Genomic DNA, 17,632 nt, shown 5'->3' on the forward strand with positions numbered 1-17,632 from the left:
TGTGTGTGTGTGTGTGTGTAAAAGAAAAAGTTTGGTTTGAAGCAGCTAAAGGCTTATTCTTAGAAAAAAGATAAGCCTAATTATTTTTGGTATGCAACATTTTGTGTACATATTTTAGTTGGTAAAAAGGTCACTTTTTTACATTTTCCTCCTTATTAAATGTGGCTACTATTTTATGTTTATTATCTGTTTTCAATTATATCCACAGTTTTTGCTTTTTACTCCAAATTTTTTAAGTTAATTATTTGTTGTTCATATTAAATTAATATTGTACAGTTTCTTCCTTTACTGCCTCCCCTCCCCCTAAAAAAATCAATCTTATTCAAGGATAAAGTTGCAAAATTTCATTAAAAACTACCCAATTTAGGATACAAGTTTATGCTTCAAGAGTTTTTTTTTCCCCTGAAAATTTTTGATTTTTTTTTTTACAATTTGATTTACTTTAATCATTAATTTTTTTCAATAAGAACTTTATTAGCTTTTCAACTATTGCAATATCACAAACATTTCCATTTTAGTTGTTTGTTTTTAAAATAAAAAACTAAAATAAAGCTGACTAGTTTTACTTTTCAACTAATGCAATACCACAAACATTTTTATCTTAGTTGTTTGTTTTTAAAATAAAAAACTAAAATGAAGCTGTCTATATTCCAGACTAGTTTTATATATAAAAAAAAAAAAATCTGTGAAATACGTGCTAATTTAGTAAATTTAAGTGTATGGATTTAAAAAATGATATGTTTCCTCAGAAAAGCTCCATAATAAGCTAAGTTAATATCTGTGTTGAGTAATTATTTTTTATTTGAACTGATTTATTGTTTCTTTTGTTCTCTTTCTATTGTTGTTGTAAACTATAGTCTCCAGCTCAATAAACCATGACGTCTTAGCTATTTTTAGAGTAGGCCTATTCCTAGCAGCTAATATATTTTCCACTGTAATACCATACATGTATCTGTCTCATGAAATAAAATTATACATTCGATATATATTTCCATTTTTAAATTGCACCTTGGAAAAGAGATGGTGTAGGCCTTTTTATAGTTCTTAACTAATAGAAAAATGTTTATCAGTTTTTAATATTTTCTATTTCTAGTTGTGTTTAAAATGAAAATTTTACATTATGAATGAAATTATTAAATTAAGTATTTTTTGACAAGTGATAAAAGATGAAATTTTAAAAAAAATTAGCTAGCATGTTATCTTTTTTTTTAATTTTTTTTTTTTTACATATAACAATACTATCTTCTAATTTCGTGCACATTTTATGAAAATTTAATGTTGTTTCTTATTCTCTGACTCAAAAATCCTTTGATTCTCATTAAAAATCTATCTGCCTTTTATTATTAATAATCAATAACTAAACAGACTATGAAGGCCCAAGGCTTACTTAAAATGTTCTGTTTCCATTTTTTCTTCTCTATTACATAATATATATTTTTTTAAATTTATGTATGATAAACTAAATATTGTAAAGTACTCCCACAACAACTAATGAGGCATGGAAGTTAAGGCTTCACAATTTAAGGACCAGTAGTATTTTTACAGCAATGTGTTCAAAATTATATGTAGAAAATGATGGGGGGAAAATACTATACCTGTCGCTTCTGTTGATAGACTACAATATGAAACTAATTCAACTTGTAATAAAGACCTGTTTCCTTGTGTTCTTACTAAAAATAACAATCATTAGTTCAATTGACCTTGAAAACCTGTATATTCAGCTTCCATTGGTGCTTTTTTCCCCCTAGAAATACACAAATATTTCATAATATCAAATTATGCATTATATTGCTAATTTTTGTTACTATTTGCTTTCAGGTTTTATATATTAAAATTATTTTAAGAGTTTATTTCTTTTAAAAAAAATTTTGTAAATGTATGTTAGAATTGTTATCATATTTGAAAAATATTTAATTGTTATGTTGGATGAGGGGGGAAAATCATATATCTTTACAAGTGTTAAATGTGTGTGCCAAACTTTGGAATCTCTATTTTTTATGTGTGATATAATTAGGTTTAATCTAATAAGTATTTTCTACCAGTATCTTCGTTACAAAAAAAGTATTTAAAATTTTTAGATATGCTAATGATTTTTATATTGAAGAAATGGTGAAAATTTGGTGTCTTTGTGAAATTTATCATGAAAGTATTGGCTTGAATTATGAAGTATTCGTAACTACTTACTTTTTCTACACTATTGCTGTGATATGGAGGTCAGGACTATTGTTTGATTTGTATAACATACTGTATAAAATTATGATTTTTCTCAGATTAGTAATTGTAAATATTAGCTTTGAAGGTGAAAAAAATATTAGTATCTGAAATCATTATAAAATCAAATACATATCTTTATGTAAAATAAGCAAAAAACAGGAAAAAAAAACACAATGAATAACTTTTAATTTTCACATTAAATTAAACTTTTTTAATTCAAAATGCTCATTTTAGATATGCTAATTAATTTATATTTACCATCAGTTAACAATATAAGGCACAAATTAATCTCTTTGTTAACATGCATCTCTTATTTTCATTTTAATCGTCAATACACAGCTTTTTGAAATAATTTCTTAAATTGTACAGTGCAGCTTTCAGAAGAACTCCACCAGGCACGCATCATGGCGAGAACCGTGATAACGAGGAAAAGTCACTTCAAATAGGGGTGTTTTGTGAATAGTTTTTTCTTGATCTTGTAAACCAATCAACACCTTCATTCCTCCATTGCACCCCCATTAAAAATGTGCTCTCACTTGTTACCATAGCAGCAGACAGCACCAGACCTTTAGTCTGGAGGAGTTCTCCTCAAAGCCGCACAGTACCTTAGTGGTAGATGGAATACAAATGGATGAGTGCAAAACTCCATATAACCTAACCTTTAACTTGAACTAGTTTCTTAAAGTGTTAACGGTTCCTCTCTGTGAACATATTAAAAATATTGTTCTAAGCAGCAACATTCATTTGTGCTGTGGCTTGCTAGAAATCAGATGCGTATAATGCAGCAATCGGAAAGAGTTCTAGGCTGCGGTTTGTAAGTTTAAGTTGTATAAAGAATGTTTTCTCACAGGCCTGTTTTAGATGTAACAACCTTTTGGCTATTACACCAACTGCATCAAAAGGCATTTTGCAGCATGAACTATCAATGTAGTGCACATACATTATTGCAAATGGGCTATTTGTTGAGAGTCAGCTTATGGGGCTTTAAAAAAAATTCTGATCGAAAGCTTTTATGGTGTTATGTGTTCCGTCACCTCTAATGTATGTGCCTTGAGTTCATAAACAAATCTTGTAAATAAGAGTAATCACAATCAACAAAACATAGTCATAATATTTTAATCAAGAACCATTGATTCCCTCATGGTGTTTTATATATATATATNACAACACAAGAATAGTTACTTGTTATATATATATATATATATATATATATATGCATACACACCTGGAACTAAATGCTTAACTCAAAACATTTTCCACATCCGCAAGTTAATAAAACTTGTTTCCAAAAGATAATCAATCCCTTACAAAATATAATTTTTAATATTTATTTATTATTATTATAAAATAAGGTTACAAAATTTTCATTATAGTTTGAAAAACCTGTTATCTTTATTCCAAAAGTCATGTTTTCAAACTGTTATTTCTCAGGTACTATCAAACAATTCCCTTTAACAACAACAATTTGTATTTTTTTAACTTATGTAGTTTAATAAGATGTTAATATACAGGTCTAATTATTATGAATTTTCATTAATAATGTTTTGACCCTTCTTAAAAGTTATTTTGTAGTGCTAAATTTTCTTAGAATCAAAAAATGTTTTGATTTGTGCTATTAATCTTAGGCACTGTGCAAAAGTGGAAACTCCATTAAAGGATCCAAATTATCAGTAACTATCTTGATTAAAATTTTTAGATTCTGCTACAACCCCCCCCCCTCACCCTCTTAAATTTAATTGTTAATACTGCAAATCACCCATAGTTAAAATTGCTTTTATACAGAAAAAATTATATTTTGTGTCTGATTTCATAATTGTATTAATACATACACTAATTAATTAGCATATCTAGAAAGTGTTTTTTTTTAACCATAAAGATGGCAATTTAGTGGATGAAAATTTTTATTGTTTGATCAAAAACTATTTAGGATTTTTTATTTTGCTTAGTGAATACTTGAAATCCTAAAGAAGCACTTCAATTCATATAAAGAATTCTTATATTTGAATATGCCCTAAGGTTACACTATTTTATCCATATTCCTCCTAAAATCTTTCATCCTGAAAATGAAGATAATTTTATCAATTGTTAAGTTGTTGGTATAATTTCATACCTTATAGTATTTTTAGGTATAGGCTTTGTTTTACTGTAAACATGAATGCCCTCTAACTTGATTGTAATTTGTTGCCAAGTGTTTTAAAAATAAATTATGCAGATCATCTTGTTTTACTTTTATTTTTTAAAAAAATTTTTGCACAATACAACTCTCCTGCTTTTTTTTTCTTCTAAAAAATCATTATGTAGTGTATTGTAGTTCTCATTTATGTATGTTTAAATTTAAAACTTTTAGCGTGTGTATAAGAGGTTTATGACTTTACAAATGGAGGAAAACGCTTTCCAATTTTTTTTAAACGAAATTTAACAAGTAGAAGAATTTGACGACTCTGAATAACATTTTTACATAAGCAGAAATGCCAACTTGCTCCGGACAGGAATTATATATTTTCAAGTGGTATTTTATCAATTGTGATTCTTGGTTTAATAAATTCAATTTAGTAGATTTTTATCCACCACTATTTCTAAATAATTCGCAGGCTTATATGATTCCCCACTCTAGAATACTTATGCCATGCTATACCTTTTTAAAAGCAAGCAAAAATAGTCAAATATATATAAAATTTACTTGTAGTTATTTACCGTTTTTTCAATTATTTCGGCATCTCTGCATAAGGTTTGTTACTTTTATTTTATTTATTGAAAAATCATTTGAAATAATAAATATTTCTAATTAATATACATTTCACTCATTTTCAATTGAAATTTTATCACTTCTTAACATCATTTATTTATTTTTTTTTATTTATATATAAACTTACAAAAAAGCTTATTAGTCACTTTAAAAACTTATCATTATCTTGAAAGTAATCTAATAAACTTATTACTAAAAAAAATTTGATTGCATTTAAATCAAATTTACATTAATGCATGTCATTATATTTAAATGAATAATACACTTTTTTAATGAAATAAAATATAGTATTATTTATTTCTAAATGTTGATGTTTAAGTTAGTTTAAGAATAATTTTATGGTAAGAAATCAGTTTTTGTTAATAATATAAAATTAAAGTCATGTTTTATTGTTTTCTTTGCTTTCCTTTTTCCTGGAACTGAAACAGTTAATGTTTTAAAAATTTATAGCTTGAAAAAGTCTAGGGAATCTTATTACCTTTTTTTTAGTTTTTAAATAAAAAAAGAAATGAAAATGTATAAAATAAAAATATATATAAAATAATCAAAATACAACAAATCGAAATAGCAAAAAAGAAAAAGAAAACAGTCACAATTATTGATGTTTTTTAAAGTGGTGGATCAAAAGATATAATACTTTACTCCTCCCCTAAATTCATGGAAAAGAACATTTTCTTTCTTTTTTGTATTATACAATATTCTTTTTTTAGGCTTTTATTTTTTAAAATAATAAATTCTAATCGTTCTTACATTTAATTTAGCTGATTTCAATTGAAAATCTAACACCTACTTAACTTTGTTTTGAATCATATATTGAAGTATACTATCAGAAATAAAAAACGTATTACTTTTTATGAACTTTTATTTTAACTGTCTTATTTGAAATTAAAATAGTTCTTCATACTTCAAGAGAAACTTTAATGCTCCATGAGATTCTATAGATTCAAATTTTCTCTAATTTTAAATAAATAGAAGACTTTGTTTTAATATTTTCTCCTTTAGAATTTTAAATTATGTTGTTATACGCTTGATCTTACAGCATTTTTTGTGTATGTGTGTCATTATATTCTATGACAAAAATAATAAAAGTAAAAAAATTCCTGATAAGTACTAAAGCCTCATAATAGTTAATTTTATTTATTTTACTTTTAGAAAAGGTAAAAAGTTTTAAATATAATTTAAATTGTATTGCCTCAGCTCTCACTAAATCCATATTAAAATAAATAAGATAAAGTCTATCGTGTTTTTCTTTCTTTAAAGAATCTCAAGTTTCTTGAATTGATTTGTAGTGAAAATTTGTTAAAATGCTCGACGAACTAAAATGCCTTTAACAAATTTTATTACCTAAAGATCAAGTTATGAAATTGAGTGGCTCATCTCTATAGTTTAATGGCCATTGCATCAATTTTTGATGTTGGTAATTTTGTGTTGCGAATAAGACCAGATGGCAAATACTTCTTGGGGCGTTCTTGGCCTGTAACAGGCTGTAGTGCCTTGAACGAAGAAGAATTTTCTGCTTGGATGCTTAGTTAGCCATGATAATTAAGTAAGAATTTTTGAAATGGTTTAAAACATCTTAGAGAGGCTGTTAATGATGGGATACAAAACTCTTTTTGATTTCGTAAATGCGTCTCAGGCCATTACTTCTTTACAATGTAGTGAGAGAGGGGCTATAATTTCTTTAAGCACTATATTAGGTTAGAACAATCATTATAGAAAATTTCACATTTTCTGTAGTTGTGGTTATAATGTTTTTTTTTTTAAATGAACAGGCTTACAAAATTTTGAAAAATATTCATACGCATTCCCAAAATGCGGAGGTAGAAACCCTTCATTTGGTTGCTGTTATCATCTGATGCGTTTTCTAACCTGTGGTCGCTTAGTTTTGTCAAATGTTTCCCAAAAATTCGTCTTCCTTAACTTGTGCAGTCGAGTTAATTCGAGCCCGCTAAACAGGCCAAACTGTGCACACTGGAGATAATTCGAGCGGCGTTGTATTTTATGCTGCTATAATTTTTCACACTCGAATATAATCGAGAATTGAAAATAACTATGTGAAAGCTAAAGAAAAAAATGGAACGAAAGCGCAGTATATCAAAATTGTCCACCAAAAAAAAAGTTGAACCAGGAGCGGAATCAATTTTTTTATATTAAAAAAATTGATTTTTTTGGCCGGTTTCTTGAAAAAAATCTGTGCGTTAAGAGGTTAATGAATACATTTATAAATTAATAATTTCTTTATTTTCTTATTAATAAAATTATCTTTTTTATTTTTTAAATTCAGATGTGCTGCATGTAATTTAAGATATTTTTAGTGTGCCGTCAGCCAAAGAGTTGGAAACGATGTTCTATGAGCAAATTTTAACAATGCCTCTGGTCACAATTTCTAGCCACTTTTTGAAAAGTTTAAAATTTTGATAAATAGAACTTGCTTTAGTCACTTAAAAATCTAGTTCAATCGTAAGTTATATTATGAAATATAGCTTTCCAAAATTGAGCGAAAATCGCAGCCTGTAAGCTGTCAACAAAATGAAAATATGAACGCATTTAAGGTTTCCATTTATAAATGGGGATCACCCTGAAAAAATTTTTTAAAACATGAAAAATATTGATATTTTTGACTTTTTAAGCCTTATTCCAAATAGTTAAAATTTTATTTAAAAATTTTAAGAATGAGAATTGTTTTTGTTTTTTTTGTTGTTGTTTTTTTTTTTTTTTTTTTTTTTTTTTTTTTGAGATTTTAAATGTAATAGCCGATTTAGTGACGGTAATGCAGTGGTATGGTTTGTAGTAAGCCAGAGGTCACTGACCAAAATCTAAAAAAATGATATTTTTAATATGAGTTTAAAGAAAATATTGTGGAAATTAATAAGATAATGGTTTAAATTGAAGTTGAATTTTGTTAACTCTTCTTTGTGTTTAAATTTTTACAAAAATGGGTTTAATCAATGAACTTAATGGGTTTAATCAATGAACTCCTTCTTTACTTATTTAATGAAGTTGCTTTTTTTATTTTTTAAACTTAAAAAAAATCTTATATATTTTATTATTGTGATGAAAAATTTTGAAAATGCTGGAGGAAGGCAGTATTAGTAGAATATTTATCTTAAAGAAGATGATTAACATTAGTTGACAAAGAATCGGTTGTTCGTGGGAAACAGTGTAAAGAAATATTTTGATGAGCCATTGTTGGAAACTGTTTCCCATTTGTCCAATTATTCTGTTGCACTGAGTGATGAAGATAAGCAATTTAGAGAAGAATATCATAATTTGTTAGAATGAAGAATCAAATATAAAAAATAATAATCTTTTATTTTTACTAAAATGGAGTTCTATCGAAATAAAAATTAATCTTCATTTTTAATACAAATATGTAACTAAAATAAGAAATTTTGAAAATGACCCGTGGCAGCAGGAGCTAGCCCCACAGGACACCTCTGTTCATCAAGAAATCTAAAATGCAAATGCCCTGTATACGTTAGCGGTGAATACGAAAATATATATATTAGTATTATTTGGGTCCAAATTGTCTGAATCTCACAAAATGGCAATCAAGAATTCGAACTTGCAATTTTAACTTCATAATTCGAATTGATTTAAAATAAAAAGAAATTGTTTACCTGTAAATTATTTATCTCTCATGTAATGATAATTTCTCTTATTCTGTTTCACTCTTGTTTTTGTTTTTTTTTTGTTTTTTTTTTTCAGTTTGCTGTAATATTTGAAACCAGGAATTTCCCCCATCGGTCTGCAATAGGCTCGAATATTTCTTCCGCAAAGGTGATGTTTTACTAGCAGTTTTCGCCAAGGAAGTGTTAAAGCTCGCTTGAACTAAAGACATTTTATTACAATTTAGACCAAAAAAACTATCAATTTGTTTATCTATAAATTTAATTTCACCAATATTGAGTGAAAATTTTAGTTTTTAAAAGGAGCTGTGATCTTTTATTAAAAAGAGTGAGGGGTAAAGCCCCCTTGCCACGACCCCGTTCCGAGGTCGTTGTACGTTAGAATAAATTTCGCTAAGGAAAGTTAAGGAATCCATGTATTGGCTAATAATTGCTTTAATTTATTGCTTTTTTAGCCTTAAAGCATTTAAATGTGTTGGCGAAAAAGAAAGTGACAGAAATAAAAACGAATTTTAAATCAAATCATTTAACGTATTTTAAATCAAATCATTAAGCAACCATATAAGGGTTGTGAATTCTATACTAATGTTTTAGGCAGATATAGAGGAAATCTCTAAAAATAGATTTTATTCTGCGCGATTATACTAATGATTTTTAATTACTGGGAAAATGATGAAATAAGATAATAATCTAGTTTTTAAATGTTAGGAAATATGCTATGCATCTATATCAAATATTTTAATTAATGTAGGAATTAATTCACAAAATTAGGATTAGGAATAATGTAGGAATTAATTCACAAAATTCTAAAACTTTTTCTTCGACATTGCTTTTTTTTCCTACTTATTATTTTTGTTTCTTCGCTTTTCTCAAAATTCAAACGCAAAGAAAAGTTAAATGAAATTGACTCAGTGCCGTCGCACAAAATTCGTCCTACAGATCGTAAGACACGGTTCCCAATTTATGTCGATCACCGAAGTCAAGCATCACTGTTTGCGGTCAGTGATGCTTGACTAAATGAAGTTCTATCGAAATAAAAATTAACAACTGGTGGGTGACAACTTTAATCAGTCTGCGAAAGAACCGAAGGTGCTCGGTATCGGTCCTCGTTAAACTGCTCTAAAGTAGATGCTTAATTTCGTTCGCAGATCGTCAGGTTGCCAAAGCGGATGAGCCATCCCCTCTGCGGAGAATCAAAATTATGATGGTATGTCTGTTGTTGTTGACCTCTGGAGGTACTGGATTTGAGATCGATCGTTCTCTGATTCAGGTCAAAATTACGATCCGTGAATGGCTAAGCCCTATAAAACGGGATGTGACGTGTGTGCGGCTGAAGTCGAATTCTAGGCCATGGGGTGGCGCCACTGAAAAACAAGAAACGCACACTCTGCCTTAAATTTGCTCGGTTTCACCAAGCAGGCTTGCCCGTGTGGCAAGTGCCATTAGAAACAGCAACAACGTATTTAATGTTTTAAACAACAATAAAGGAGACTAGAAGTTGAAATAGGCAAATATACCACCTTTGCTTTTTTGTAGTTATTTAAAATGTCTAGAGAATGCTTTTGTCTGCATTAGTAGATTGGACTGGAAATTTTTTCTCCGAGATTCAAGAAAAAAAAAATTAGAAATGTGCAATAGCTTTGAACGATATTAATAACACTGGATATTGATTTCGATTGTAAGTTGCTAGAAGTATGGTAGATATGTGGGCCACAAAAGGTTTATCCTCTTGCAATGTGAAAGATTCTTTAAAATATCAGAATTTTTTTTTTGTTAGGTGGATAATAACTTGATTGGTGGTCCCCCACTCTAGTAGTGTATGAAATAAGAGGAAATGATGTTCGTTTTTAACTTTTTTGTATTGATACGAGAAATAAATGGAAGAAAAAAAATCTTAATTTTATCTTTTTCCTTGTAGTATTGCTCGCTTAAATAACAGAAAAATATATTTCAAAAAAAAAAAAAAAATTGTGATTGGTCGGACAATTTTCTTAATAGTGGACTTCTCTTAATATGCCATGCTCGTTGGCATATTACATTGAGCTTTCCCTCCCCCAAGCTAGATTACTTTTTTTTTGTTGTTGCTTTTTATACGTATATTTATTTATTTATTTTGTGAAATTTAGAGCTCTGTTAATTTATTAGAAATCAAAAGTTTAAAAAGTCATAAGTTTAAAACTTTTTTTTATTAAGAAAAATTGGCGTGCGTATTTAAAACTATTACACTCTATGTAAATTTTTAGAAACATTTACAAACTAATTTTTTTTTTAATTTAATGTTTACTTTGTTATTACTAACATTTCTTTATTTTCCTACTTTTTATATTTTTTTTTCTATGCGCTTTGTTTGCCGCTTAAAAGAAAAGGTATGATTTATTACACTGATTGTTAATATTCAACAGCATAGCAATTTGATTATAAAGAAAGCGATAGTCAAGGTACATTAGTAGCCAACTTTTTTTTAATGAAAATGTTTGGTAAAAATCTTTAAGTGAACTGCATTGTTGTTATTTATGTGGAATGTCGTATGAGTTATTTACACCTTCTTTCCTTATTACCAGACGATAATTTTTATGATATTCTAAATGCTGTGAATAATAATGACTGAAAGACTAATTCAACAGTGAAATTTTACTACATGAATTTATTTTGTAAGGAAAACTTTAATCGCTTTTTTGCTTGAAAATATAAAAAAATACGAAATAGCACGTTATTTTGTGTCACTCAAAAACTTAATGAAAATTTGTTTTTAGCTTATTTTAGACTGGTTTTAAGGCAATAATATTACTAGCCATTATAGACTTTTCCGGTACCATGCTTCTCAACTTTTTTTTTAAAGAAGCGTTGATTTTTTTTTTCCTTGAAAGAATTTCAATAGTTTTATTCCTCTAAAAATCTTAAGAAATTGATTTATAAATCAATTAAAATGCATTACATCTTTCTTACCACTATTTGGGAATAACTGGGTCTCCTCAGTATGATATTGAACCAAATGCGTGTTCTTGTTTGGTACAAAATGCTCTTCACAACCAGAGGCAAATGGGGCATTTGCCCCATTCTCACATATTTAAGTGTCCCGTGCTAGTTATAATAAAATAAAATAATATAGATTATAAAATAAAACTATAGATTTTCTTCTCTTTTTTCCCCCCCTTTATTCGTGTTCACATTATGCAAAATCACACATCGCGATTTAAGATAACGCATCCTGTTTCGTATTTTCTCGATTCTATATCGAATTTCGCGTTTCGTATCTACTTGATGTAAAAGCCGCTATTATGATTCGCGTTCAAGTGACTTAAAATTTATACATCGAAATTCGTATTCACGCGACTTTAGATGCAAACTTCGTGATTCGCTGCCTTCACGCGATTTTAAAATTAAATATCGAGATTTAAAAATCACGCAATCAAAAAATAAACTAATTAGTTCACAAGATTTTTTTTTAAAAAGATTTTTCTTCAATTCAAAAAAGTTTTTGACTTATAATTGTAGTACTGACAGAGTCGTCGTGAGTGGGGGCTAACGGGGCATTTTTCCCGGAACTCCACATTTCTAAGACTCCTGCAAGTAATATTAAATAATATTATTTAAATTATTACAAAACAGAGGAGGAAAAACTGCTAATTTTTGAAAGAAAAATTTTGAGGAAAATCTTTGGATCTCTTCAAGAGAATAACGTAAAGAAAATTCTTTACAACCACAAAATTTATGACAAATTCGGTGGGACCGACATTGTGAGAACTATTAAAGCATCACGCATTAGGTGGCTGGGCCACCTCTTCAGAAATTCTGATGCCGTCCCTGCCAAAAAAGTGACTTTTTCCACAATTGAAGGGACGAGACGTAGTGGACGACCACCTACAAGATGGATAGACGACGTTGAAAAGGACCTCAAGCTATTGGGAGTCAACCGATGGCGGGCCGTCACACCAGACAGGGCCAGATGGAGGAAAATCTGCGAGTTAAGGCCTGTGAAAGGCTGTTGCGCTTATAAAGAAGAAGAAGATTTAAATTATTAAGTTTAGTTTTTTTTTAAATTACTTTTAATACTAAATACTCGAACTTGTACAAGAAAAAATCAAAACCATAGAATTAGGAAAGGAAATGTTTTTAAGCATTTTTAGTTAATTATTTAAACACAACACAAATTATTAAAATCGTTAAACCTGTAATTTCTTATTTTTTCTGTATGAGTTCTGAGCCTGATAAATCATAAATAAAAGCTTAAACGAAATTATAAATTTAAAAATAAGATAAAAGACATTTTTAATTTAAAAATAAAAAAATTATAATTAAAAAAATTTATGTTTTATTTCAGTAATTTGGAGAAAACTTAACGGTGAGCGAACGGTTCTACAGGAAAAGATTAAAAAGCCTTCCAAAATCTTTTGCCCGAGGTTCCGCTAAGTCTAGCCAAACGACGGCTCTGATATTATTTAATTTAGTTATGCATTATGCTAACTATTTTTAAACGTTTTTAAGATTCTAGCTTGCAAGTTTTAGGTTTTCAGAAATTTATATTTCCCTGAGCTGCATAGAATGTGGTCAGTGATTTTATTTATATTTTAATAAACGATTTAAGTAAATAAAAAAAATCCCTTTCGATAAAGAGAACAACATTTTTAATCATTTTTATAAGTATTCAAATTTTTCCGATTTTGTATAAATTGAAACAAAAATTCTCTATACAGTTACTATTTTTATTTTTTAAATTTATTGATTTTATTTTGCCTTTTTTTTACTTATTTGGTCACAAAACTTATACTTATTCGATGTTTTTTAGTTTATTCAAAAGATTATTAATCAAGGTAAATGCCTCATATTATTAATAGTAAATATAAACTTGTTTTTGCCTTTCAGAAGTGTTTTACCAATTATCGTTAGTCCTGGAAATAGAAATCCCAATATTCTTTCCATTTGCTTGATTAAATTCAAAAACACGTCCTGCGATACTTGTAAAAGTTTCGATACTGATGAAAGTTTTAAAAATCGATTTGAAAAAAACGTGCCCTAATTCTTATAACCCATTATGTGCTTCAAGTGTTTTTCCAAACCGCGAATAGAATTTCGAATTCACTCCTGCTGATTACAAATATTGACGGGTTCGTTCTTATCCGACTGAAAAACGATTCAACTTTTTTTTACATTTTCTTTACACCCTTAAAAAATTGTTAGTATCTAAAATATGAAAAATTTTTTATAGTGAAATAACAAAGATCTCCGTTATAAATTTCTTTTTTATAAAATTGTAAGCATTTCAAAGAATATGTTTTTTTCACTTTAATGTCTTTTTAAAACAATATCTTTAAAAAAATCATGATAAACACGAAGAAAACAAAAATGAAACATTTAAACCTGAATTCCAAGACGATGGAAAACAACTATTCTAAAATTTCTAAAGCAATAGTAATTAAAATATAGTTAATTAAATATTTCTCATTTAATAACAATAAATAAAAACCAGATTTTTTTTAAAAAAATTCTTAAGTATATTGTAATAATAATATTTTAATTTTTTTTAAAGCTAAAACTAAAAATAACCATCTTTTAATTTTTTCAACTTTGAAAAATATGATATTTAAAATTAGGTGGAAAAAGACTTGTTCAGGGAACTTTGCTACTTCACTATATTTGGAAAAAAAAAAAAAAAAAAACGAGCTATTTTAGCTAAAGAAAACTTTTAATTTTTTTTTTTAAACAACCAAAAACGAAAAATGGAGAAGTATAATAGTTTCACTTTTGATGAAAATAATTGAGATCGAAAAACTTCTTTTTTTGACGGAAAAAAAAGCACTCTTTATTTTTTTAATGCCCGAAAACAAAATAACGCTTCTTGATTTTTTTTGTTTTTTTGAAAATTATATTTAACATTAGGTAGAAAAACTTTACTTAATTTTTACTTTTTTGCTGAGTATTAAGATCTCGTGATCATTGTTATCTACCATGTATTTCAAATGGGAAAAAAATAAAACTTAAAAATTTTGTTTATTATTTACTAGCTGAATATTTTTGGTACCTATTAAAACTGCACTAATTATTACCATAATGTCAGTAGTGCCCTATACCAAATTTAACTAAGCGACATTTTTGTCAGCAATAGCATGACGAATTTTTATGTTTCTCCTGAATGAATTAGTACTATTTATTTTTCTTAAATTCCTATACATTTGCAATTTCTTTTACATTTATTTTACTTTAAGAGAGTAAATAGTTTATTTTACTACGTAACTTATTACCAAAATTAGGTGAGCATCACTGTCGTCAAAAATCGTATGGATATTTTTTACGTTTCTCTGAAAAGAATTAGCGCCATTTACTACATAGCTTACTTTTTTTTACTGCATTAAGTAACTGTTACCGAAATTAACTAAGCATTGGCGTCAATAATTATACAGCGATTTTTTTACGCGTCTTTTAAATAAATGTGCTCCACTCCTCCATTTACTTTGATATTTAGTTTTCTGTTTTTTTTTAATTTCAATTAGTACCGTTTACAGTAATTAATCAAGCATCATTCATTGGCTTCAGTAATAATATGGCGATTTTTTTCTCGTTTCTCTTATACAGTTTCTCCAATAATTTTGCTTTTCAGTACAATTACTTATTATTTTTCATGTCTAACATCATTGATTTTAAATTATTTATTATAGAAAAATCTACAAAAAGGCATAACTCTAAATAAAATAAACACTAGTTTCAGATAATTTCAAAAATACTAATTTGCTGACGTAGTCCGTGTCCATCTATGCTACTACGTTCACGATGATCATTGAGTTTATCTGGCATTTCGAACGAAAAATAGTTAGATATTAATGAACGTGCAATGAACTCCTTTTTTCTTTATAAGAATTAAAGAATTCTTTTAAGTTTTCAAACTTAAATGAAAAGATAATTTTGAATAAGTTAGTTATTTTTTACATTTTTTATTTATTTTTCAATATAGTTTTCATTTGTCTTGTTAATTTTTTTAAGCTGAATTGAGAAGACATTTGTTACGCTATAAACAAATTTTAGAAGACGAAAATCGAAAATATTTTCTTTTTATGCAAAAATTTTCATACGAAAAGTTTCTGCAAAAAATGTTTTAAAATTAAATTGTCATAATTTCAAAGTATATTAATGACATAATTTTCTAATTTAATAACAGTTATTAAAATTATTTTCTGGCTAAGTTAAAATCAACGGGCATCTCGTCCCACATCATCTTCCGCATATTTTATCCAAATTATATCTACCATGGTCATCTATGAGGTATCTGTATCTTAACCACCACGGATCATTTATAATTAACATCCGTTTTTCTACGTAGAAAAACGCTTAGTTATCACCCATGTTCTTTCTACGACGTCCAGTAAACTCAATGGTATAACATACCTAGACGTCAAATGGATGAACAGTAGATAGAATGTTTATTATAATATAATTATCTGTGAAGTATCTGGGCATCAACAAAAGTGAACCAGGCATAATTGAACTACAGAATAACACTTAGCGTTCATCCTTATTTGATTTATGGTCGTAATTTGACTTTATATAGTCAAATTGACTTTGACTTATATGTGAAATAGACAAATTGATCCGTGTGAACTTTTCAAATGCTATTCCCACTGTATATTAGTCATTCATTTCCAATCGCTGTCATGGTACAATGAAAATCTGATCGGTGAAACATTTTCTTCCGAAAAATAACTTCCCAATCAGCAGAAGCTTATTCAGAGCTTATTTCCCAACCATCGAACGAGTTAGGGATAGAAAAAAGACGTCACTTTAACGTCACGTTTCTACACCTTTTGGGAGATGGGACAGTGAACGGCGATGCTTTTATCGCGTTAAGTAAGAATGGTCTCTCAGTTATCGGAGGAACGCATTCGCATTCAGCGCATCAACCGATCGGGAGATTTTTCGTTCAGAAAGTCCACTTTTTGGAACCGTTCGAAAATATCCATGTTTCCTACTTTTCATTTGGCCTTGTATTTTTTGAGATGATTCTCATTCTGTGGCAACATTTGCTGCTTTCCTGTCTGAAATATTTATTTAATTAAGAATTGAGTGGTTAAATAGAAATAAAATTAAAAAGTACAATTGTTTGTCAAAATGGATCGTTTGCCGTATTGATTTTTGATTTGGAATTTCGACTTGCGTATCTACTTCAAGCATTATGGGCACTAATTTCACTTATTGGACGGTGTAGAAGACACCGTCAAGTGGTTTTGCTTTTGAGTATGGAAGAACTAGTGCCCTTCTTACTTGTGTCTGCCAACGTTGGATCGATCTTTGAAGATGTAAGTTTTATTTGAATTAAAAAGAATCGTTTGCATTTAAACATCTAATTAAAAGAAAAATTATTCTACTTTTTTTATACTACCTATCTCAGTTTTTCTGAAATTTTTCCTAGCTTTTTAAATTATTTTATTATGAAAGTTGATTTGTTCGTTTTATGTTTTGCTCTTACATAGAAATTGATCCTGCCAATTTTATTTTTCTATTTTTAATACCCCATGTCATAAAGAATTCTCTAGTTTAGATTTTGTTTTTCCTCTTAATAATGCTCTCTTTGTACTGACGGGGGGGAAACAATTAATGTCATTGTTTTTAAGTGGATTAAATATGTTAGCTCTTTTTTTTGTAATTAATTATTTGGTCAGTTGGAGTTCACGCAAACTACTGAATATCATTGTGTAGTTTTTTTTCTTTGGAAAAAAAGTATAAATCATTTAATCTATTCTTTCTTCATTAATTTGTTTTTCTATTTTTTATTGCAATTTTTTGCGTTTTTATGAAATAAAATTTCACATATTTTATTATGTATTTTAAAATTGAAACGAAGAAAAATTTTTCAGATTTAAGTTTTTTTTTTTTATGTGTTTTCTTCACATTGTATTGAACTATTGAAAATTACTAATTTCTATTGTTTTTACTTTTAAAAAGATGAAATTTAAATTATGTCTTTGTAAATTATTTCTCAACAGTGTTTATTCTTTGACATTGGTATAATTTTTCTCTTCCAACTTGATATTTATATCATAAAATATAAATGAAA

The 17,632-nt window shown here is 27.9% G+C and overlaps 1 protein-coding gene across 5 annotated transcripts in view; it reads left to right on the top strand.

The window, feature by feature from the left end:
* Positions 1 to 16,512: 16,512 nt before the first annotated feature.
* LOC107447025 (inositol polyphosphate-5-phosphatase A) overlaps positions 16,513 to 17,632 on the top strand; it is a 40,447-nt gene continuing 39,327 nt past the window's right edge. Inside the window, exon 1 of one of the 5 annotated variants that reach the window (XM_016061838.3) lies at positions 16,513 to 16,874. In XM_016061838.3, coding sequence (XP_015917324.1) covers positions 16,815 to 16,874 — 60 coding nt within the window. In that variant the 5' untranslated portion in view covers positions 16,513 to 16,814. The remainder of the gene's footprint in view (positions 16,875 to 17,632) is intronic. The other 4 variants (XM_016061840.3, XM_016061839.4, XR_011636468.1 and 1 more) reach the window with 4 other exon arrangements.

The sequence above is a fragment of the Parasteatoda tepidariorum genome, chromosome 1 (genome assembly GCF_043381705.1).
Source record: "Parasteatoda tepidariorum isolate YZ-2023 chromosome 1, CAS_Ptep_4.0, whole genome shotgun sequence".
Lineage (NCBI taxonomy): Eukaryota > Metazoa > Arthropoda > Arachnida > Araneae > Theridiidae > Parasteatoda > Parasteatoda tepidariorum.